The sequence below is a fragment of the Carcharodon carcharias genome, chromosome 5, assembly GCF_017639515.1.
Source record: "Carcharodon carcharias isolate sCarCar2 chromosome 5, sCarCar2.pri, whole genome shotgun sequence".
Classification (NCBI taxonomy): Eukaryota; Metazoa; Chordata; class Chondrichthyes; order Lamniformes; family Lamnidae; genus Carcharodon; species Carcharodon carcharias.
In genome coordinates this window covers 186,950,665-186,975,451 of record NC_054471.1, presented here as the reverse complement: position 1 = coordinate 186,975,451, position 24,787 = coordinate 186,950,665, and the positions used below count along the sequence as shown (strand labels likewise).

General features: G+C 42.9%; 1 protein-coding gene across 1 annotated transcript in view; it reads right to left on the bottom strand.

Annotated features, from left to right (window-relative positions):
- LOC121278408 (syndecan-1-like) overlaps nucleotides 1-24,787 on the bottom strand; it is a 62,686-nt gene that overhangs the window by 12,268 nt on the left and 25,631 nt on the right. The window contains exons 2-3 of the mRNA XM_041188804.1: nucleotides 5,542-5,647; nucleotides 816-1,285 (exon numbers count right to left, since the gene is read on the bottom strand). Of these exons, the coding sequence (XP_041044738.1) occupies nucleotides 816-1,285; nucleotides 5,542-5,647 (576 nt within the window). The remainder of the gene's footprint in view (nucleotides 1-815; nucleotides 1,286-5,541; nucleotides 5,648-24,787) is intronic.

Below are 24,787 nucleotides of genomic sequence, written 5' to 3'. Positions count from 1 at the left end.
AAAATCAGCTGTGGGCCCGCCAACCTGTCAATGGAAAATTGAGGCCATTGACAGGATCATTTAAACAATTAAAGGACCTGCCCATCCAACCTTAAGGTTGTTAAAAATTTTAATAAAGTTAGTCTGTAAATTATGAACATGTCCCATCTCATGTGACATTGTCACATGAGGGGGAGATGTTACGGAATTTTTTAACAAATATTGTTCAAAGTGTAAGCGATCTCCCTGAGGCTGCACTTAGCCTCAGGGAGATGTGCGCTCTTGCGTCCACACTTGCGAAAGAGCACACTCTGGCTTTTAGGGAATCCCCCCGCCGGCACAGGAAGTGCATAGCGCTTCCTGCCGGATGTCACACTGGACGGGCCACCAACGTAAAATGGTGGTGTGGCCCGCTTTGCTGGTGGGGATTGGCTTCCCGCCCGCCAGAGATTGGGTTGGGCCCACCCACCCGACAGGCAGAAAATTCTGCCCTACGTGTTTTAGTTGTTGCTTAACAGGGGTGTAACTGAGAGTCAGGTTAATTAGGGGATTTTTGGAAGTTATTATAGTAGTCATTTGTAGACATATGTATGTGCTTATAATCTTTTAATTAATAAATGTTTAATTTAGTTTTATAAAAACCTCTTGAGACTCAGTGGTCTTATTATAACTGAATTCAAAGCCTGCATCTTGAAACATACAAATTGAAAAAAATTGGTTATGACAGTTGTTTCAAGTTTCCCTCTGGGATTTGGACAACTCAGCATTTATCATTGGCTGTGTCATAATGTAACTTCACCACAAAAATGTTATACTCTACTTTCATTTAAACTCACCTCTTCAGTTGGATCAGCTTTTTTAATCACCGTGCTCATCATTTCATCTGCTGTGACTACCCTTGAGGCAGCTAAGGATTCATCATCGATTACAGTAACTGCATGACCAGGGAATGTGGTATGAACATTCGGGCTCGCGCTGCTCACTTCCATAAAATCATGTTTGGGTTCAAAGCCACGTGGCTGTGAATCAACAACGCTAATTCTAGGAACAATGGGAATATCAATGTCTTTTGAAAGGACGGTGGAAGATATGGGACTGGTCACTGTGGCTTCAATAGTGGCATTAACAACTGGCAAATCATGATGTACTGGTACAATGTTCACATATTCTTCTCTGATCATTTCACTTGTGATCTTAGTCGTGGTCACTTGGCTTGATGAATATAGATTACTTGAAGCTGTTGAAGGAAGCGTGTGATAAGTTGTATGCTCTGCATTGGAATAGCTGTCCTTCAACATGAAGCCATCTAAAAGCAAATAAAGATGGAACAGTTAGATTAATATACATTTCTAATGCAACAATTGTAAAACTGGTTAATTCAATATTAAATTATAGTCTTTACCATTCTCTGAAGAATTTCAGCCTCTACAAACAAAGATATTGCTATTATCGCATAGATGGGAACCCCCAACTAGGATAATGAGGAACTGATGTCCTGATAAAATCAGTAAATCTTGCCCAACTTTCAAGAAATTCTTTAATAGGATGTGGGTAACATTGGCTAGGCTAGTATTTGTTACCTATCCCTGATTGCCCTTGAAAAGGTGGTGGTGAGCCACCACTTTGAATCACTGCAGTCCATGTGGTGTAGATACATTCAAAGTGCTGTTAAGGAGGGAGTTCTAGGATTTTGGCCCAGAAGCAGCGATATGGTTCCAAGGTCAGGATGGCGTGTGGCTTGGAGGATAACTTCCAGGTGGTAGTGTTCCCTTGCATCAGCTGGCCTTGAACTTTGAGGTGGTAGAGGTCATGGGTTTGGAAGGTGATGTCGAAGGTACATGCAAAATAGGAGTAGAAGTAGGTCATTTGGCCCCTCGAGTATGCTCCACTATTCAATAAGATCATGACTGATCTGTTTGTGTTTCGAGTTCCACATTCCCATCTACTCCTGATAATCTTTTATTCTTAGACAAAAACAGAAAATGCTGGAAAAACTCAGCAGGTTCGAGCAGCATCTGTGAAATGAGAAACAGTTAACATTTCAAATCCATATGACCCTCCTCCAGAACTGAAGAAGGGTCATATGGACTCGAAACGCTAACTCTGTTTCTCTCTCCACAGATGCTGCTAGACCTGCTGAGTGTTTCCAGCATTTTCTGTTTTTGTTTCAGATTTCCAGCATCCACAGTCTTTTGCTTGTAACCTTTGATTCTTGTTCGGCAAGGGAATCAATCGACTTCAGCCTTAAAAATATTCAATGACCCCCACCACCACCGCCTTCTGAGGCAGATAGTTCCAAAGTCACACAAACCTCAGAGAAAAAAAAACTCTCAACATCTCTGTCCTAAAAGGGCAAACCCTAATTTTAAAACAGTGCCTCCTAGTTCTGGACTCAGCCGCAAGAGGAAACATCCTTTCCACATCCACCTCATCAATACAAAGAAACATAGTAAATAGGAACAAGAATAAGTCATACGGTCCTTCGAGCCTGTTCCGCCATTCAATATAATCATGTCTGATCCTCTACCTCAACTCCATACCCCCACTCTCTACCCATACCCCTTGATACCTTTAGAGTTCAGAAATCTATCCATTTCCTTCTTAAATATATTCAGTGACTTGTCCTCCACAACCTTGTGTGGTAGGGAATTCCATAGGCTCGCCACCCTCTGAGTAAAGAAGTTTCTCCTCATCTCAGTCCTAAATGGTCGACCGGTATCCTGAGACTGTGACCCCTTGTTCCAGACCCACCCACCTCCCCTACCCAACAGCACCACATCAAGTCTGTCCATCCCTGTCAGAATTTTATGTTTCAATGAGATCCCCTCTCATTCTTCTAAACTCCAGTGAATACAATCCTCATCAACCCAATCTCTCCTCATACGACAATCCTGCCATCCCAGGATCTTATAGACTTCAATCATGTCACCCCTCATTCTTCTAAACTCCAATGGAAACAAGCCCAGTCTGTCTAACTTTTCCTCATTAGATAACCCATTCATTCCAGCCATCAATCTAGTAAACCACCTCTCAACCACCTCCAAGGCATTTACATCCTTAAATAAGGTGACTAAAACCGCACACAATGGCCAGAATTTTTGGCTCAGCGAGGGGGCAGGGCCTGCTCACCAAGGCATAAAACGATGCAGGGTGACATCGGGTGTGCTTCCCGACATCACTGCGCATCAATTAGATTTTCAGTTCGGCGGGCGCACAGTCAAGTCGGCTGTGCACCCGCCGAACTGTCAAAGGCCTATTAAGGCCATTTAAAATCTAATTAAACCAATAAACTGAGCTGCCCGTCCAACCTTAACGTTGGCGGACAGGCAAAGAGCCCAGGCGGCCTTTACATTTTTCATGGAACCTCATCCACAGGCGGAATGAGGTTTCATGAAGTGTTTATAAATTGAATAAAAATTTTTGTAAAAATTCATTGACATGTCCCAGCTCATGTGACACTGTCACATGAGGGGGCATGTCTTAAAATTTTTTCTTTTGTTTGTTTAGCTTTTTAAAACTTAAACTAATCCTCCTGAAAGAGCGCAGACCCCGACTCAGGGAACCCTCCCCCCAGCCCGCACAGGGAGCGCTCAGCACTTCCGAGCGCATGTCACGCTGGGCGGGCCTTAACTGGCTTGCACACGTAAAATGGCAGCGTGGACCCGATCGGGGGTGTTGATTGGGTTCACACCCGCCCCCACACAGCACCCCCCAAAGGGGGGGAAAATTCTCCCCAATATTCAAGATGTGCTCTCATCAATGCCCTACATAACTGAAGCATAACATTCTTACTTTTATGTTCAATTCCTCTCGTAATAAAGGATAGCATTCCATTAGCCTTCTTGATTACCCCCATACTAACTTTTTGTGACTCCTGCACTAGAACACCTAGATCCCTCTGCACCTTAGAATTCTGTAGCCATTCTCCATTTAAGTAATGCTCTGCTTTTCTATTCTTCCTGCTAAAGTGAAAACCTCCACATTATACTCCATCTGCCAAATTTTTGCCCACTCACTCAACCTATTTATATCTGTCTGCAAACTCATGTCCACTTCATAATGTACTTTCCTACCTATCTTTGTGTCAACTATAAATTTAGCTACCATGCCTTCACTCCCCTCATCTAAGTCATTGATGTAAATTATAAAAAGTTGAGGCCCCAGTACAGACCCTGCAGGACTTCACTTGTAACATCCTGCTAATCAGAAAAAGACCTATTTATGCATGGTCTCTGTTTTCCACCAGCCATCCAATCTTCTATCCATGCTAATATGTTACTCCCTACACTATGAGCTTTTATTTCCTGCAATAACCTTTGATGTGGCACTTTATCAAAAGCCTTCTAGAAATCCAAGTACAGTACGTCTACAGGCTCCCCTTTATCCACTGCACAGTTACTCCACCAAAGATCTCCAATAAATTGGTTAAACATGATTTTCCTTTCACAAAACCATGCTGACTCTTCCAGATTGCCTTGAGTTTCTATAACCTCCTTAATGATTGATTCTAACGCTTCCCTTTGACAGATGTCAAGCTAACGGGCCTATAGTTTCTTGTTTTCTGCCTCCCTCCCTTCTTGAACATTTGCTACTTTCCAGTCTGATGGAACCTTTCCAGAGCTTTGGCAAGTTCCTGTAGTGTATCTTGTATATGGTACTCACTGCTGCCACTGTACATCGCTGGTGGGGGAAAAAATGTTTAAGGTGGTGGATGGGGTGCCAATCAAGTGTGCTGCTTTGTTCGGTATTGTGTTGAGCTTCTTGAGTGTTGTTGGAGCTGCACTCATCCAAGCAAATGGAGAGTATTCCATCACACTCCTGATTTGTAGATGGTGGACAGGCTCTGGAGTGCCACAAGATGAGTTACTCATCGCAGAATTCCTAGTCTCTATCCTGGTCTTGTAGCCACAATATTCATATGGCTGGTCCAGTTCAGGTTCTGGTCAAAGGCAACCCCTGGGATGTTGGTAGAGGGGGATTCAACGATTTTCAAGGGGAGATGGTTAAATTCTCTTTTTTAAGAGATGTTAATTGCCTGCCACTTGCATGGCATGCACGTTACTTGCCACTTATCAGCCCAAGCCTGGATATTGTCCAGGTCTTGCTTGCATAAGGACACAGGCTGCTTCAGTATCTGAGGAATCATGAATGGTGCTGAACATTGTGCAATCATCAGCAAACACCCCCACTTCTGACCTTATGATGGAAGGAAGGTCATTGATGAAGCAGCTGAAGGTGGTTGGGCTGATGACACTACCCTGAGGAACTCCTGCAGTGATGTCCTGGAGCTGAGATGACTGACCTCCAACAGCCACAATCATCTTCCTTTGTTTTGGCGATGGTGGGGAGAGGTGGGGTGGAGGGGGTGAATAGGATGATAATGGAGATACCAATAATTTCCTGTCATTCTGCAGTCTGTAGCATGAAATCTTACTTTGTGCCACTCTTCGCCGGTAATGATTTTAAAAAGAGTCAATTGCGGCTGAACTCTATCTGCAACTGAATTTATAATTTTAAATCAAACATCTAGAACCATTACTTGACACAAAAAAGGACACTAACCACCAGAACCGGAACCAGAATAAAAGTCATCATCTTCAGAATCTGTGCCAGACCCTTCCAGTTCATCATCAATCAAGGCTTCAGACACCTTTGTTGGAGTGATTGCCTATTTCAAAGAAGACAGTATTAGTATCGTGGATTTAAAAAGAAAAGGAATATTTCATTTTCACAATTGAGGATTAGTCGCACAGATTTTCTCATGTTCCTGCCTACACGCGGGCTTGGATTTTGGCTACTATTTCAGAGTAAAAGGAGATAAAAAAGTAACGAAAGAGCACTTGCCCAAAACAGCTTCGTTTCGCCTTATTTTTCACACTATTAAAGCGTTATATACCAACGAAAAACACATTTTACGGATTTTTGAACAACAGCTCGCTGCAGAAAATCCCAAATATCCTCTCCACTCCAGTAAGATAAGGGACTTGAAGTGGTTAAATCTCCGTTGAGGTTTTACATCGGAACAAGCCTAAGTGAAGTACAATAGGCTAATCTGTTCCACAGCATTTACCACAGTTCAGTTGCAGACATTAAATAAACCATTTCAGACAAAGTACTGGTAATTAAAATCATACTGACTAAGCATGCAATGTATGTGGTTTCACTTCAAAACTAGTACCTTCCTGTTTACTGAATCATTTTCCCTTCCGCCTCCAAAACACATAAGAAGCTACATTGGCTGATCACTTTTTTGGGGTTTGCGCAGAGAGAAGAGAGAGAGAAAAAAATCTGACATTGGTTAATCCTTAGTTTGATGTATGATTCTTCAGAGCAGAACCCAAAACAGCTTTTGAAAAGGAAGTGGAGAAGTATTTGAAATAGGTTATGGGAAAGGAAAGCGGACTGGGTGGATAGTTCTCTCAGATGTAAAGGGCACTAGTACTGGGGAATTGAAAAAGCTTTTTCTTTTGGCAACAGCTATCAGTATCAAGCAATTCCAAATCAGATACAACTGGCCAGCTGCAGGAAACAGCCTCCACTATCCTACTCCAGCCTCAACACCTTTGTAGTAACATTGAGCATCCTTATTCCTCACCTTGCCCTATGCCATTTTAACCAAACATCCTTATAGGAGATTTTATGCAAATATTAAGATGGTTATATGAAGGTTCGAGGGGCTGAATGGCCTACTCCTGCTCCTGTATCCTATTTTCCAATGTATACAATACAGCTTTTAGTTTTAAAATTCATTCATTTATTTCAGATTCAAAACATCTTTGACCCACTTGGATTGAAAACATAGCATTGTACACACAGTGAGCTGTATAAAACCAGGGTCATGCAGTACACTTTATCTTTGTGTACACGCATCTGTCAGCAATGTGTTTCTACAACACACGGAGGGACTTTCATAACATTCTGACACCTTCACCTAAAGTTTCAAAAAAATCTCATCAAATTTATTTTAAGAGTTGACATGCTTGTAGAAATTATGATACTAGAGGTTTCTTAATGTGCTGTATGCCCACAAAGCTATCCTTAAAAAAAGTGTTTTTATTATTTAGCAGGTTAATTTTATTTATATGAAAGGAGAGGAGGGAAGACAGTACAATTTGAAGTGCTTTTAGAAAGATAATATTCCTGGAACACCCCTGGACAGAAAATTCACCGTGCAACAGCACATTACACAAGATACTTCTCTATTACAGTGTGTTGAACAGAAATTAAAATCATTTGACTGCAGTTTCAGAGGGTTTCATCTCTGCTAGAAAGGTGCTATTGAAATCTATTAGGAACCTGTTCACATCCTGCTTAATAGTAGGGATAGGAAATTGACTGTCTTCATCCAGATCATCTCCAAGACTGTGTCAGGATGTCATGTCGCAAAACTGCAAGTTCACCTTTTGTGCTCTTGCTTATAATCAAATATGTTTCCTGAAGGCTGCCAGGCATCTATGGTGCAGTCGATGAAGTAACATTGTCTATTATTGCCCAGAGGTACTAAGGTCAACTGCAACATTATTATCAGGTTAACCCAGCAAAACCCAGGGATTGAATTTGGCAGCTTTTTAATGTGAAACCCAGCTCTAGAACATATTGTACACGTGTCCACTAAACCAGAGCAGGTGCAGCAGCTCTAGTTATTGAATGGCTTTAAATATCATCACCTCTCAAGTGTTATAATCTAATTGCAGGGAGCATTACTTGGACTTTGAACAATTTTAGTATCACCTCATGGCCACACCTGTGTTTTGCACTGCACAGAACAGGTATTATACCCAACATACTGTTACCGATAGAAACAGCCTTTATGGACAATGGGAAAATCTTGCAATTATAAAGTGGCATTCATATAAACGGAGCAACAAACATCTTGGCTGTTTGTGTATTAGCTATCAAGTTTGGAGGACAATATGTTACAGACTACTCCAGACAAGGTTTCGGCAATCACTGGCAAAGCTGAATTTTTAGTGCCTAATGTTTCAAAACTAATTTTGTATGTTAATGCAAGAATTACAATTCCTGTGTGTTGTACATTGAGGGAAAAAAACACCCAGGTTCCTAAACAAGCTCAGTAAACTACCCAGAGCAGATTATATGAAGAAAGAACTTGTATTTTATGGAGCAACTATCAAGGACTTGGCATGTCCCAAAGCGCTTTACAGGCAATGAATTATTTTTGAAACATGTTCTCTGTTTTAGTGTAGGAATGTGACAGCCAATTTGCACACAGCAAGGTCCCATAAACAGTCATGAGACAATGACTAGAAAATGTGTATTTTTAGTGATATTCGTTCTTCAAGAGACTCAACATAGACCTCCAGAATTCAAAACTATGAAACAAACAGCAATCTCGAAAGCTGAAGTTGTACAGCTATAGTAAAAGAATCCAATCCTCTACAAACTTTAAACTGGGATATGTATGACACACTGGGTTAATATATTTTATACCATTTAACAATAAATAAACTTTGTACTCCAAACATTCTCTCCTTCTGCAAATACTACCAGAACATGTGAATGGTAACTTAGTTGTGCAAAGGAAGGAGTGGCAATGAACTTCAGACTAAAGATTAAATCATACCCTGATCATGGTTAGGAAAAATGGAGTTGGGGAAGCAGCAAAAAGGTGAAATAAAATAAGCGTAAGATCACGCATGAAAGCTAGAAAAACGAGGCCCAAGGACTAACTGAACTCCATTCAGAAGTACAGATCCCATCTTTGATCTCTTCTTTTGGAGAAAAGGCTTTAACCTGTAAAATTCCATTCCTCGATTTAGAGCACCAAAAAGGTAATTACTTTTGTAAGACACAAAAGGTCAGAATTAAGGCTACAATGTTGAAGCATTACCTCAAATGTACAATTCCTATTACTGTGGAATATCTATTGCAAGTACAGAATCATCCCTTTAAATTCCAGAATGAGCTCTACTGGAAAATTAATGTCCCAACATCATCACATACTCCTGCGATACTTTGCTCAGTGGGCGTGTACGAGAGGCAGCAGCGGGTCTGCTGACAATTAGGAGGCCCATTAAGGCTCTTAACCAATTTATTATGTCAAATTTTTCACTGCCCATCCAACCGTTCGGTTGGTGGGCGGGTGAATAGGCCAAGCGGCCTTTGCATTTTTTGCGAAACCTCATTCACGGGCGGAATGAGGTTTTGACCAGTGATTTAAAAAAAAACTTTTAAAACCCGCTTTTTAAAAGTCCCCTCATGTGACAGAGGGTACATGTTTCCTTAATTTCAAAATCCTTATTTGTGAAATTAAAGATCTTCAGCGTGCAATTGCGCTCGGGGCCTGATCGTGGGCGGTGGGGCCATTGCGCGGCTGCTCCTGGGCTACCCAGTGAGGGGAAAATCAATCCTGCTTGTTTCAAAGTTGAGTTCTGGAGATGAATGGACAATTTCAAGCATTGCCATTGATCTAATATACACACAGTTGTCAACTTATCAGAGGAATTTGATTAGGTATCTACAGTAACAACTAATTATCTCTACTTTGGTTCACAGGGAGCTCTGCCAAGTGACTGGCACCCTCAGCCAGCCAGTCCCTCAGCTCCATTTACGTCCCTCACCTCCAGCCAAGAGGACACCTCCTCCACTGAAGAGCTGGAAATAAGCAGCCTGGAAGACCCGTCATAGCACTTGCCCACACCCTCCACCAGCGCAGAGACCTAGATCTATAGCAGGCTCGGGTTCACAATCTGGTGGTCACTGCATGGACACGTGTCCACAGCAGGAGGAGGCAGGTTCAGCCAAGATCCCTGGCACTTGTAGAACTGCTGGGGAAGAGGCATATGTGAGATCCGAGTCAGATGACAAGCCTCTAGATTCGGCCTTCCAACTCATAATGGAGAGTCAGCAGAAGGTGGGGGACATCATGCAGAGCTGTTGGAAGCCATCAACAGAGTGGCTCACGAGTCGGAGGACTGTGTCCACCTGATGAAGTGGTGCCCACATGTGCACGTATGGAGGTCTCCATGAGGAGGATGGCAGATGCCATGGAGGCCCTGGTCCAGCAGAATGCAGAGATGAGCACAGACTTGTACTCCATCACAGCAGTCATGGGCAATTTCCTGCAGTGGCAACACGAGAGGGAAATGGCCCACCTCAACGTCCCTCCAGGTGGTCCTGCCCTTCAAGGAGTCAGGCCAGAGCCCTTGGGCACCAAAAGGGAGGAAGAGTAGCAGCTGGATGCCCCTGGGTCATCCACTCAGGAATCTCAGAGGCTGTCATCTCCCTCTGAATCTCCTTTGCCTGTGACCCCTCAACCGCAACCTCTGTCACTGGCCCACATGAGGGCAGCCAGAGCAAGCCGGGGCCCTGAAGGCCTCAGCTCTCCAGAGAACCCTCACCAAAGTCATCAGAGGCAACAGGGCCAACCATTGCACAGGTTGTCTCCACCCCTGCTGTGGATGTCAGAGCAAGGCCGAGAGAAGTAAAGAATTTCTGATCACGTGGTTGCACCGGTGAACACATTGTCACTTTATAATCTGAAAATATATTCATTTTCGCTGAATAATGTGTAACGGTACCTTTCAGCTTCATTGACAGGCTTAGCAAGTCTTCCCCCCCCCCTCCACTAGCAGTTCAGCTGCATGCAGCCGGCCCACGTGTGATCCTGGAAGGAGATGTGTTTGTGGGAGGGCCTTTCAGAGCCTCGTTGTAAGCACTCTCCCACGCACACCGAGCTTTCCTACATCACAATCATCTCAATGTCCTGAGCATTTTCAATGCTGCCTGCTGGGGTTCTCTTTCAGTTGTACATCTGAGCTGACCTGCATCTCCCATGCAGCACCTGTGCCCGTCCGACATGAGTCTCTGCTCACTTTCAATTTTGCAAAATGGTATTGGTGAAGAAGGTCTTTAGCTCCCCCCATCCTTTCCCCTTCCCTGAGTCACTCATGTCCTTTCCCCTTTAACGGTTGATCCTGCTGGCATCGCCTTCTACTTCTCCCTCTATCACCTACCAGCCGAAACCCTTTTCTTTCGGGGAAGCCCAGGTGAACATGCACATTCCCTACTTTCCTGAGAATCCCACCTCCATCCACACTAACCTCCCCGACATCCTTGTTCCCACCCACAGGGGCCCTGTCTGCCTCCGAGCCCTCACCAACTACCCTTGCCATCCCTTCCACCGCTACCACCGCACCCTCAGCCTCCCACCCTACCTCCTCACTCAGCTCCCTCTCATACTTACCATTCCCTCCTACCCTCATTTCACTCCCCAGGAGACAGTCATCAATTCCACAGACCCCTCCCTTGCACGTTCACCTGGACATTCCTCCCCCACCGCCCCCCCCCCCCCCCCTTACTCCATCCTCCAACCTTCCTCCTTCTCCTCCCCTACTCCTTCCTCCACTGGATTCCTTCCTCCACCGGACCCCACACCCCCTCCGAACTCCTTCCTCCACCCTAAGTCCTTTCTGCATTCAATTTCCTTTGCTCCTCCAAACTCCTCCCCTTGCATCACCATCCCCCTTTACACTTACCTCCCCAGTTGCTGCATTCTCCCCCATTACACCCTCCTCCCCTGTACTCCCAACCCCCACCCAACCTCACCCTCCCCCGCCCCCACAACACCATCGTTCCCCCCTCCCAACCTCATCCACCCCTACCCCGGTACACCTTCCTCTCCCACTCACTGCTGGACCTTCCACTCCACCCCCTCAATGATCATCCGTAGCAGCCCATGGTCAAGCCACTGATGTCACGAAGCATTTTCTGCTCTCGGATGTCCGCGATGTGACCAAGGCGCTGACAGTAAGTCCCGACTTCTGCACGTCACACTTGTCAAGACATGTTCGGCACCGGCGTGTTTTCCTGCTGATGTGGGTGGTAAATTTGACATGGGGGACTATTCCAGCGAGCAGAGCTTATAATGACATGCAGATGTAATAGAATGAAGTTCCCGACATCCGGCGGTGGGAAACGTGGCCCACCATTGATAGGCAGAGTGAGACCGATTTTTGGCCTTCCCACCATATTGCCTGCTCACGCCTGTTGCCGACGGGCACAGAAAATTCTGCCCTCTGTTTCTCTCCACGGCTGCTGCATGACCTGCTGAGTATGTCCATCATTTTTTCCTTATTATTTCAAAAACATGAACATACTGAGCAGGTAAGTGGCATTTGAAAATAAGTTTTTGTTAGCGATTGAATTTACATTGTTGGAAATGCAAGATGCAATCCACAAAGAGCTGAACCAAAACTATTATGTGAGGAGTCATAAAGCCATTGGGCCTTTACCAGACTGGGGGAGGCCATTTGGCCGAACAAGTTGATGCCAGCTCTCTGTAGAGCAATCCAGTCAGTCTTATTCTCCTGCTCTATCTCTGTAGGTTTTTTTTCGCTCAAGTGCCCATCTAATTTCATTTTGAAATCTTTGATCGTCTCCACTTCTAGCGGGACAGCAAGTTTCAAGTCATTGTCACTCGTTGTGTAATAAAGTTCTTCCTCACATTCCCCATGCATCTCTTGCCCAAAACCTTAAATCTGTGTCCCCTAGCCCTTGTGCCATCGGCTAATGGGAACAGCTTTTCTTTGTCTACTCTACCAAAACCTGTCATAATCATGCATTCTCCTATCAAATCTCCCCTCAATCTCCTTTGGTCCAAGGAGAACAATGCCAACTTCTCCAAAATAAAAAAGGATTAGAAATACATTTTTTGGTACCCACTTTTTGGGTACCATTTCTTATCAATCCACTGACAGGCTGCTTCAATAATGCGGGCTCCCGTATTAAAAAAAAATCTCTGGACACGTGAGAAATGTTGGTTAAAATTTAATCAAAAGCTGTAATCCAAGTTTACCTTCACAGATTAGTCAGAGTCATTTGCAAGGTCATCATGCTTAGTGAACCACAATGTATGTGAAAAGGGATTCTGCAACCCCTCGACAAAAGTACCGAGTAGCCCAATAAACACTGAGCTCAGAATAAAGCAGAAATAAATCACACTGTAAAGGATAACAAAAAATATAAGCACCTTAAATATTAATTCAGGCTCTAAAGTTGAATATACACAACAGGTTAGTTAATGTCCAAGAGATGGGCAGGTAATTTCCAGTAGGCAAATTAGATGAAAGGTTGTACCCAAAATATTAGCACATCTCTTTCATCTGCTTAGTGACCCACTGAGTATTAGAAGCTTTGCTTTACTTCATGAGTAATCAAGTTACTCCATTATAGAAACCTTGGAATTGTTCAAACACTCGTTAAAACTGTATGGAAAAGGTAATAATCAGGGGAAAAAATTGGCAGAAAAATGAAATGATCCAACCAAAAGTCAACTTATGCCTTGGTCCCTAAATGTTACTGCTCCATATTTTACCCAGAGTTCAGGTTTAAGAGACTGTATTGAATTAATCAGATAATAAAAGAACCTCCTGTTTACTGTGTAAAGAAACATGAATGGAAGCTTCTCTTCCTGGAATCCTGTGTAGATTCAAGGTGACATTAGTGAAGTAAAAATGTTCAATGTTTTGTAATATAGTTGGTGGCTTTAAAGTATTTTGCAAGATATTCAAATGCAGCTTTAGCTGCTTTAAGGCATTACCAAGACTAAATCAGTGAACAACAAAACTGTAGCACGCTCAGTTGACATCCAAGTTATTAGAATACAGGTACTTGCTTTAATGTCAAGTTGACCAACTACATTCCAATTTAGTTCCATTACAAATTTTCCAACTCGAATGCTCATACACTATAATATGCATGGTTAAACCAATGAACTTCAACCCTTTTATTCGTTCATGGAATCCGAGTGTTGTTGGCAAGGTCAGCATTTGTTGCCCATTCCTAGCTGTTCTTGAAAAGTTGGGGGCGGGCCATGTTCTTGAACCACTGCAGTCCATGAGGTTTACATATATGTACAGAATTGTTAGGGGAGGAGTTTCATGTTTTTGACCCAGCGACAGTGAAGGAAAAGAAATGTAGTTCAAAGTCAGGATGGTGTGTGACTTGGAGGAGAACTTGCAGATGGTGGTGTCCCCAAGTGTCAGCTGCCCATATCCTGCTAGGTGGTAGAGGTTGCGGATTTGAAACATGCTGTAAAGGAGGCTTGGCAAGTTGCTACAATGCATCTTGTACATGATACAAATTGCTGCCACTGTGTGCCAGCGGTGCAGGGAGTGAATATCCAAAGTGTTGTATGGGGTGACAATCAAGCAGGCTGCTTTGTCCTGGATGGTGTCAAGCTTCTTGAGTGTAGTTGGAGCTGCACTCATCGAGGCAAGTGGAGATTATTCCATCACACTCCTGACTTGACAGGTTTTGGGGAGTGAGGAGGTGAGCTAGTCGCTGCAGGATTCCCAACCTCTGACCTGCTCTTATAGCCACAGTATTTATGTGACTGATCCACAGTTACATTTCTGGACAATAGTAACCCCCAAGATGTTATCTGTCAAGTCTTAAAATGGAGACAGAAACATGAAACATCTTAATATCATAATATACATTAAATCTCAGCACTTGTCAAGTTGATAACTAACCACAGAAAGGTAGGGATGAAAACCAATACAGAAGTCAGTAGGAAAGAGCAAGAAAACAATGAGGAAACATTGAAAAGGAACATTAAGTAGTTTTAGATGGAGGTGTACACTTCAGCAGTGACACTGCTGCAACAATCAAACTATCATTCTGCTGAGTTCAGGTTCCTTATAGAATTGACTTTCATAATCACAAATCCAAAATATTCCAAGAGCTAGTGCAACAGAACTTAATTGTTTCATTTTTCGTATCCATTAATAGGTATTCCTTGATGCATTAAAGAACAGAAGCCTAGTGTTGGTTTATTAATACAGCTGAAAATGGGTTTTTCAGGAAAAATAAGCATTTTTAATAATGGTGTATAATCTTCCACCTGTGTGTAACCGGGTTTAAAATCACTGAAAATGACTTAAAAAGTATACTGAAACATCAAATATAGGTTCATTCATAAACACTAGTCAGTTTCTTAGTAAATTAGATATTTTGACGAAAAGAAAGTTATTCAAATGTACCTGCTAGTGTCTGTGTGCCTAAGGAAATGATTGCAAATTGAAGAGCCTTCTTGAACAAAGGCATGAGGCAGAATCTCTCAATTTCCAGCTGGGGCTGTGGTCAGTTTTGTGGGCAAGGCATGATCCTGGCCAACTGAATCTTGAACCAGCAGAAAGCATTATGACAAAACACGAGTGCAAATGGTTTTGAGTGCATCTCACCTATCTTTAAAATTACCTGATCTTTAGTGCTGGTCCTGCTAATTCTCCCTGAACTGCTCTGATAGTACTGTAGAAAATTCAACCCCTCATATGTCCAGTTCTGAACAAGTTAAATGAGCCATATTTTAGCAAGATTCAAGGTCGGTTGGTGCAGTTTCAATAATCTGACTGCAAGGTCAACATCATTTGAAGGAGGGTGCATCACCCAAACAATTTCTCTTCTCGCAACATTCTAGCTGAGCGTAGAAATGACAATAGAAATATTTTCACATTGGTACTGGTATTTATATTGTCAACGAATAAGCCACTAATATTCATACATATTCAAACCTCAACTCAGGGTTGAGTGGGACAGTGAAGTTATGAGCAGATTGCTGTAGCCTGAGAGAGTCGCTGAGGAAGGGGAATGGAGTCAGTCAGTGGAAAGAATCAAAGCTTTGATCTTCTCAATGTTTTAGCTGGAGGAAGTTTAGATCCGTCCAATACTGGGTGTCAGTCAAGCTGGCTGATGGATTGCAGATGAGGAGAAGTTTTTATGTGAGTCATAATAGTCTGGAATGCATTGCCTGGAAGGGTGGTCGAATCAGATTCCGTAGTAACTTCCAAAAGGAAATTAAATACTGTAAATACTTAAAAATGAAATACTTGGAGGGATATAGGGAACCAGCAGAGGAGAGGAATTCATTGGTAGTTTTTAACAAAGTGCCAGCACAGGCATGATAGGCCAAATGGGCTCCTACTCTGCTGTATGATATTTAGGAAGAGGTCTGATGTGCAAATAACCAACATAGCAAATATCACATTATGGCATATGTTTAAATTGCTGCACAAAAATACAATTTACTGGCAAGCACTAGTCCAATTCTCACCTTTGAGGTTGGTTAAATTATGGCCTCACCTCTTCCTATCTCTAATGTCCTCTGTCCGTACAAACATCCATCCTCATGCAGCTCTCCCCAACCCTTCAGCCAGCACTCGGCACCTGTGGAATCCAAGTCACCTAAGTCCCACACTTGAATTCCTGCCCTAAGCCCCTTCATTTCTCCATCTCTCTCTCTTCCACTCCAAAGCCCACCTTAAGAGCTATTTCCTTGATCAAACTTTTGGTCACCCCTCATAACACATCTTCCTCTAGTTCAGTAGTCTATTTTCCTTACACCTCTGAAGTGCCTCGGGATGTTTCTCAGGGATAAATATTCTATATATATAAAACACAAGTTGTTGTTGCCAGTGCTCAGCCTGGTAAATTAGGCTATATCCACTGGGTGTTCTGGCTTTCTTTGGAAATAAATAATACTGACGATATGTCAGCACATGCACAGCATTTTCCTACCCAGATGCGTCGAACAAGAGCTATGGGGAAACTGAAGTATCACTTCTATGGGCAACCCAATATTTCCAGGGAATGGAGATAGTGTTCACCCATAACTCAGAAGTAGCTGTTCCAAAGTTATCCTGGCTATCCAATGGATGAACTGTGTCTGCACTATGACTGGAAGTCAGCTCCTTCTCTTCCTTCGTTACCCTGTTTTGGCACATATTATGAAACCACCTTGGAATTAGACCCCAAGGGTGTAAAAACCTAATTTGCAAGACAGGGAACCAACCCCACTCTCGGATGAGTCTGTGGAATCTCTTTATCTTTCTGATTGGTCATGGGCTTTAATCTCTCTACATCTCACTGGGAAATCAGACACTTGCTAACCAATCAGGTCACTTCCAGAGTGGAGTCAAGAGATATCTGAAAACTTAAATGGAAATAATGATCATTACTATGTAACGCTCACTAGCGCGCATGCATGAAGGTGGTGCTCGCCCTCCTCCCCCTCCCGCACAGGCAGCGCTCAGCGCTGCCATTCACGTTTTACACTGTGTGGGCCTTAATTGGCCTACCAGCATGAAGTTGCCTTCCTGGCACCCCCGCTCGCTCCCCCGAGCCCGCACACCAAGGGCAAAATTCTGCCCAAGGAGTCTGAGTTGCTGTGGCAACATGCATTTGTCCATGCATGTTGTCGCCCGGAGCTATGAATAGTCATGGTAGAGCTCCCAATTTTCTTTCCATCACAGAGCTGACCAGGCACCTCTACGTTGCTCCTGCTGAGGTGCATTACATGCAGCCTTCATTCTCATTTTTGCTCTCTGTCCTATTTAGAATTGTGCTAGGAAAGAGGGAAATGTGTTATTTCTTTTATTTTGGCAATGCAATGTTCAGGAAGTGTATTAATTCCTTCCATGTGCAGTTCTAGTTTCTTACCACAAAGCAAGGGTTGCCAATTAGTGATCCCCCCTCTATACAATCATCTTGTCTTTGCTCATTAAGAGACATTTCCAAACAGGGTAATCATTTTCCAGGTTATGATATTTCAATCCATCCACTAAAATGCTTTCCGGATCTAGAAAGTTACTTGTAGTCCTGCTAATTCCATGGAGCCACATTCCTGTAAACAAGAATACAAATCTTGAGGAACTTCTCTTTCCTTTCACGGAAAAGGCTTTTTTCCTTTCATTTAATCATGCGGTGAGGAAAAGATAAGAGAATAGTAGTTATCTTCTATTTATTACATGTAACAAAATTGTAAACCAATTTAAGAACAGCTTTACGATTCTGTTACATGTAGCACAGATTGGAACTTTCTCCTCTATCTCTCCCTCCTCAAGCAATGATTCTGTGACACTTTAAAAGCTAGATGCCAGCTTTTTAAAAAGAATGCTTCCCAGTTTAAGATTTTTCTTCTTAGAGACTTGGTATTAAGGTACCACGGGTAATCAGGTAACATAATTCCAATATCTCATCATCATAGAAGCATTTTCAGAGCTGAGGGAATTAACGCTATGGTGATTGCCCAAAATTCTGAAGTTCCCTTCATGTTCAGCCAGGTTGCTATAAATTGACCCATTAAATGTTATGCTCCAAACCAGACCGAGTTCTAAATCCTTCTGCTACATACTTGCAAAGTTGCCCATGAGGTTTCAGAAATGGTCTATTTGAAGTCATTACTACAACAATAACCTCCATTTATATAGCAGCTTTTACATAGTAAAACATCCTGTCACACTGAGAATACAGGCAACGCTAAAAAGCAGAGCAAACTACAGTAGCTGGTTAGTGCATGGAGGACAATGATTCACTTGCAATTCAATACTGCAAAGATGTTTAGTGAGCTCCCACTTAAGACCAGAAGGTGTGGGAGCAGAAGTAGGCCATTCGGCCCATCAAATATGCTCTGCCATTCAATGAGATCATGGCTAATCTGATAATCTTCAATTCCACCTTCTTGCCTTTTCCCCATAACCCTTGATTCCCTTACTGATTAAAAATCTGTCTATTTCAGCTTTGAATATACTTACCAACCCAGCCTCTACAGCCCTCTGTCGCAAAGCTTTCCACAGATTCACTACCCTCTAAGAGAAGAAATTCCTCATCTCAGTCTTAACTGGGCAACCTCTTACTCTGAGATTATGCCCTCTGATCCTAGTCTCTCCCACAAGGGGAAACAACTGCTCAGCATCTACCCTGTCAAGCCCCCTAAGAATCTTATGGGCAGAATTTTCCCCCCCATTGGGGGTAAGTTTCGGAGCGGGTGCATGGAGACGCACCTCCGATCGGCACCCCCGATCAGGGGCGCGCCACCATTTTACGTGGGCGGGCCAATTAAGGCCCGCCCAGTGTGATGTCTGCAAGGAAGCTCTATGTGCTCCCTATGCGGGCAGGGAGGGGGGGGGGGGTGGTGGGGGTTGGATTCCCTGAGCTGGAAGTGCGCAAAAGAGTGCACTCATCTCCCTGAGGCTAAGTGATTCATCAGGGAGATTGGCTCCTGTGTGAAAAAAATTTTGAAAACAGAACAGATAAATTTCCCTGACATGTCCCCCTCAGGTGACACTGTCATATGAGTTGGGACATGTCCATCACTTTCATTGACAATCTTATTAAAAATTTTAAAACCTACTTGAAACCTCATTCCCCCTGTGGATGAGGTTTCTTGCTTTTTCTTAAGCGCGCCAGGGCTCCCGGCCTGCCCGACCACCTTAAGGTTACTTTAACAACTTTGTCAATGGCCTCAATTGGCCATTGACAGGTTGGCAGGTGCACAGCTGATTCTGCTGAGCCCCCGCCGACCTGAAAATTGAAATGAGGCGGGGTGATGTCAGGAGTTCCACCCAACGTCATCCCACATCGGCGAGCAGGCCCCTCCCCCCACTCGCCAACCTGGAAATCCTGGCCTATATGTTTCAATAAGGTCGCCTCTCATTCTTCTAAACTCCAATGAGTACAGGCTCAACCTACTCACCCTCTCCTCATAAGAAAATCCCTCCATACCCGAGATCAACCTAGTGAACATTCTCTGGACTGCCTCCAATGCCATTATATCTTTCCTTAGACAAGGGGACCAAAATTGTTCACAGTATCCTAGGTGTGGTCTAACTAGTGCCTGGTATAGTTTTAGTAAGATTTCCCTATTTTAATACTCTATTCCCTTTGAAATAAAGGCTAACATTCTATTTGCCTTCCCTGTTACCTGAACTTTCTGCAGTCTTTCTCCATTCTCCATTTAAATAATATTCAGCTCCTCTATTCTTCCTGCCAAAGTGCATAACCCTACATTTTCCCACATTATATTCCATCTGCTAAGTTTTTGCCCAGTCACTTAACCTGTCTATATCCCTCTGTAGACTCTTTTTGTCATCTGAAAACTTGGCGATAGTACATTCACTTCCCTCATCTAAGTCATTAATATATATTGTAAATAATTGTGGCCCCAGCACTGATCCCTGTGACACTCCACTAGTTACAGGTTGCTATCCTGAAAATGCCCCCCTTATCCCAACTCTCTGTCTTGTATTAGTTAGCCAATCCTCTATCCATGCTAATATACTATCCCCAACACCATGGGCCCTTAAGTAACTTTATGTGTGGTACCTTATCGAACGCCTTTTGGAAATCCAAATATACTACATCTACTGGTTCCCCTTTATCTGTCCTGCTTGTTACCTCCTCAAAGAATTCTAACAAATTCGTCAGATATGATTTTCCCTTCATGAAGCCATGCAGACTCTGCTTGATTAGAATATGTATTTCTAAATGCTCTGCTATTATACACTTTAGAATAGACTCTAACATTTTCCCAATGACAGCTAATAAGCTAACTGGCCTATAGTTACCTGCTTCTGTGTCTCCCTCCCTTTTTGAATAAGGATATTACATTAGCAGTTTTCCAATCCTCTGGGACTTTTCCAGAATCTAAGGATTCTTAGAAGATTACTACCTGTGCATGCACTATCTCTGCAGCTACTTCATTTAATATCCTAGGATGCAACCAATCATGTCCAGGAGACTTATCGGCCTTTAGCTGAATTAGTTTACCTAGTACTTTTTCTCTAGCGATAGTTATTGTATTTATTTCCTCCCCCTCTCCCACCCCCACCCCCCAATTTTGATTATTTAGTATTTTTGTAATACTATTAGTGCCTTCTATCATGAAGACTGATGCAAAGTGTTTATTCAACTCCTCTGCTATTTCCTGATTCCCCATTGTTATTTTCCTAGCCTCATTATCTAAGGGCCTATGTTCACTTTGGCCTCTCTCTTCCTTTTTATACATTTAAAGAAGCTCTTACTGTACGTTTTATATCACTTGCTAGTTTACCCTGAGAGTTAATTTTCTCCCTCTTCATTTTTTGGTCATCTTATGTTGGTTTTTAAAACTTTCCTAATCCTCTGGCTTACCACTAATCTTTGCCACATTGTATGTTTTGTCTTTCAATTTGATACTATCCTTAACTTGCTTGGTTAACCATGGTTGGTTTATCCCCTTCCTAGGATCCTTCTTCCTCACTGGTATATATCTTTGTTGTGATTCATGAACTATTTTCTTAAACGCCTGACATTGTCCATCAACTGTCTTTTCTGCTAAACTCCTTTCCCAGTTAACTCCAACCAACTCTGCCCTCGTTCCTTTGTAATTACCCTTATTTAAGTTTAGCATAGTTGTTTCCAATCCAAATGTCTCACTCTCAAACTGAATGCTAAATTCTACCATGATATGGTCATTGTTTCCTAGGAGATCTTTTACTCTGAGATCATTTATTAAATCTGCCTCATTACACATTACCAGATCCAAAATAGCCTGATCCTTGGTTGGATCCACAACATATTGCGCTAGGAAACTGTCCCAAATACACTTTGAGTTCTTCCTCGTGGCTACTTCTGCCAATTTGATTTTCCCAATCTACATGAATATTAAAGTCATCCATAATTAATATACTTCATTTTTTACATGTCCTCATTATCTCATGATTTATTCTCTGTCCTACAGTATAGCTACTGTTAGGGGGAATATAGGTTACTCCCACCAGTGTCTTCTTCCCTTTGTTATTTCTTACCTCCACCCATATGGATTCTACATCTTCCAATCCAAGATCATTTCTTGCTATTGTACTTATTCCATCTCGTACTAACAAAGCTACCCCACCACCCTTTCCTTCCTGCCTTTCCTTTTGAAAAGTTACATCCCCCTGAATATTTAGTTCCCAGATTTGATCTCCTTGTAACCATGTCTCCGTAATGGCTATAAGATCATACCCATTAACCTCTATTTGTACCTTTAATTCATTTATCTTGTTCTGAATACTATGTGCATTTAAGTAAAGAGCCACTAATTTTGCCTTTTTACCATTTTTTCCCCCTTTGGCCCTACTTGCTGCTGCTTTTTTAAGTTTGTACACTTTGTCCCTTCCTGTCACACTGAGTATCAATACCTAAATAGCTGCCCTGCAATGCTGCCATATCCTTTTGCTTTGTAAGATTACGTATCCCCTCTCCAGAACCCTCTCCCCTCCCCAACCCTCTATTTAATTTAGAGCCCTCTCTACAGCCCTAGTTATTCGATTCACCAGGACAGTGGTCCCAGCACGGTTCAAGTGAAGCCCATCCCACCGTAACAGCTCCCTTCTACCCCACTACTGGTGCCAGTGCCCCAAGAACTGAAACCCATTCCTCCCACACCCAATCTTTGAGCCACACATTGAACTCCTTGACTTTATTTACCCTATGCCAGTGTGCCCGTGGCTCAGGTAGTAATCCTGAGATTATTGCCTTTGAGGTTCTGCTTTTTAATTTAGCTCCTAACTGATCAAATTCTTTCAGCAGAACCTCCTTTCTAGTCCTATCAACGTTGTTGATACCAACATGGACGATGACAACTGGATCCCTCCCCTCCCAATCCAACTTCCTCTCCAGCACTGAGGAGATGTCCTTAACCCTGACATTGGGCAGGCAACACAGCCTTCGGGGCTCACGCTTATGGCTGCAGAGAACAGTATCTATCCCCCTAATTATTCTGTCCTTTACTACTACGTTCTTATTTCCTCCCCCCACTTGAATGGTTCCCTGTACCGCGGTGCCGTGGTGAATTCGCTCATCCTCCCTGCAGTCCCCACTCTCATCCACACAGCTTGCAAGAACCTCGTAACTGTTTGATAATTGCAGGGTCCGAGGCTCCTCAAATGCTATCCCCTGGGTCCTCGTACCTGCCTCACCTGCGGTCACACCCTCCTGTCCCTGATCACAGACCAAATCTGAATGACCTAACCTGAGGGGTGTGACTGCCTCCTGGAGTAAAGTGTCCAGGTAACTTTCCCCCTCCCTAAAGTGGTGCAATATCTGCAGCTTGGACTCCAGCTCCTCAACATGGATCCGAAGTTCCTCGAGCTGCAAACGCTTACCATAGTTACCAAAGTGTGTATTTTGTAACCTTGCAGTAGTAACAGCAGCTTTTAAGCCTCATGCTCTATTAAAATTGCAAGCAGAGCTAAGGGGGACGATAGTTAATATAATTTCTGGAGAGCAAATAACATCATTAGGAGTCCAGCTTTGCCTCCTAACACCACTCTCCATCTCCCATAACGAAGGCAACATGTTAACAGCATGACAGAAAGTATATAGCCTTACTGAGCGCACATCAATTCTGTAATGGCTGCACATCTATCATAACATTTCATTCTGTTCTCACACTACTAGAACTTCATAATGCAATTAGTCCATTTTCCAGTAGCTTGTAACTATTGAATCAGAACTATCCACCTCCACTACCTCAGAGCTAAATGTAATTTGATTATGCAGTAACACCGTCAACTCCTCTGTATTACTAAGAACCAAAAGAACATTTTTAAAAAGGAGCAGGATTACACCATTGGTCCTTTTGATCCTGCTCTTCCATTCAATAAGATCATTGTTGAACTTATACATCAATTTCATTTCCCACCCTAATCCTCGATTCACTAAGTGCCCAGGAATCTATTGATCTCAGTCATGAATGTTCTCATTGACTGGGCATCCATAGCTCTCTTGGGTAGAGGATTCCAAAGTTTCACAGCTCTGAGTGAAGAACTCTCTCCTCATTACAATCCTAAATGACCAGCTCCTTAGCCTGAGATTATGACCCCTACTTTTACGCTCTCCAGATGGGGAAACAGCTCCCAGCATCTATTCTATCAAGCCTTCTAAGAACGTTATGTATTTCAATGAGACCACCTCTCATTCTTCTAAACTCCAGAGAATATAGATCCATTCTAATCAATCTCTCTTCAGAAGACAGCCCTCTCATCCCAGGCATCAGTTTAATGGTGCACTCCTCTAAGATAACTATATCCTTCCTTAGGTAAGGAGACCAAAACTGTATACAGTACTCTAGGTGTGGTCTCACCAAAGCCCTATATAATTGAAACGAGCACCACAAATTCCAACGCATAGCGATTACTTGTATAAATACTACTTCTCATGCCCACTAGCGAAACTTTAATTTCAACACCTAGACTTTCCAACCCCACCCACTGCTATTCCAGGAGATCTGGGGCGAACAGAGCAGAAAAATCAATTGGATATGTATTCCTTAAATCTTCACCTTCCTCCTTCCTGGAGGGTGTGCCTGGCAACAAAGTAATATACTCACTCATATGCAGGGAAGCAATGTAAAATGTTGAAATGAGGAAAGCACAGCCTGGGCCACAATTCTCATCATTTGAACACTGGATGCCCAGGCTACACATCAAGCTTTACAATCCAACATTCAAACAGTGAAGATATCCACTGGTGTTTATTTCCAGAGATGTCCGCGCAATCAATTTGAGTGCAGTTGTGTACAGTCCCCAGAAGCCATAGAAACTTTATGTTTTTTATGCTGTTTTCTTATTCACACTGCAGCTCAGTTCAGTGCAACTTCTCAGTGGAAGCAGAAATAGTGAATGCTGTTTTACAATGCTCATGGCCAAGATTCCTTGTCTAAAACAGGGATCCATTATGCATTTCCATAGTGTTTTTTTATTATGGGGAAGATGAAGAATAAACACTTTTTTCTATTTTGACACCTGTCGAGCATTCTCAGATCAACTATAACATGATCAAATGTCACTCTACTGTGCCTTGAGGTTCTGAGTCTTGTATGAACATGAAGTGTTTATTGATAACACCTAACTATGTACATATTGTTATTTACAATATATATCAATGATTTGGACGTGGGGACCAAATGTTATATTTCTAAGTTTGCGGGTGACACAAAGCTAGGTGGAATGTGTGTGGTGAGGAAGATGCAAAGCTCTTCAAG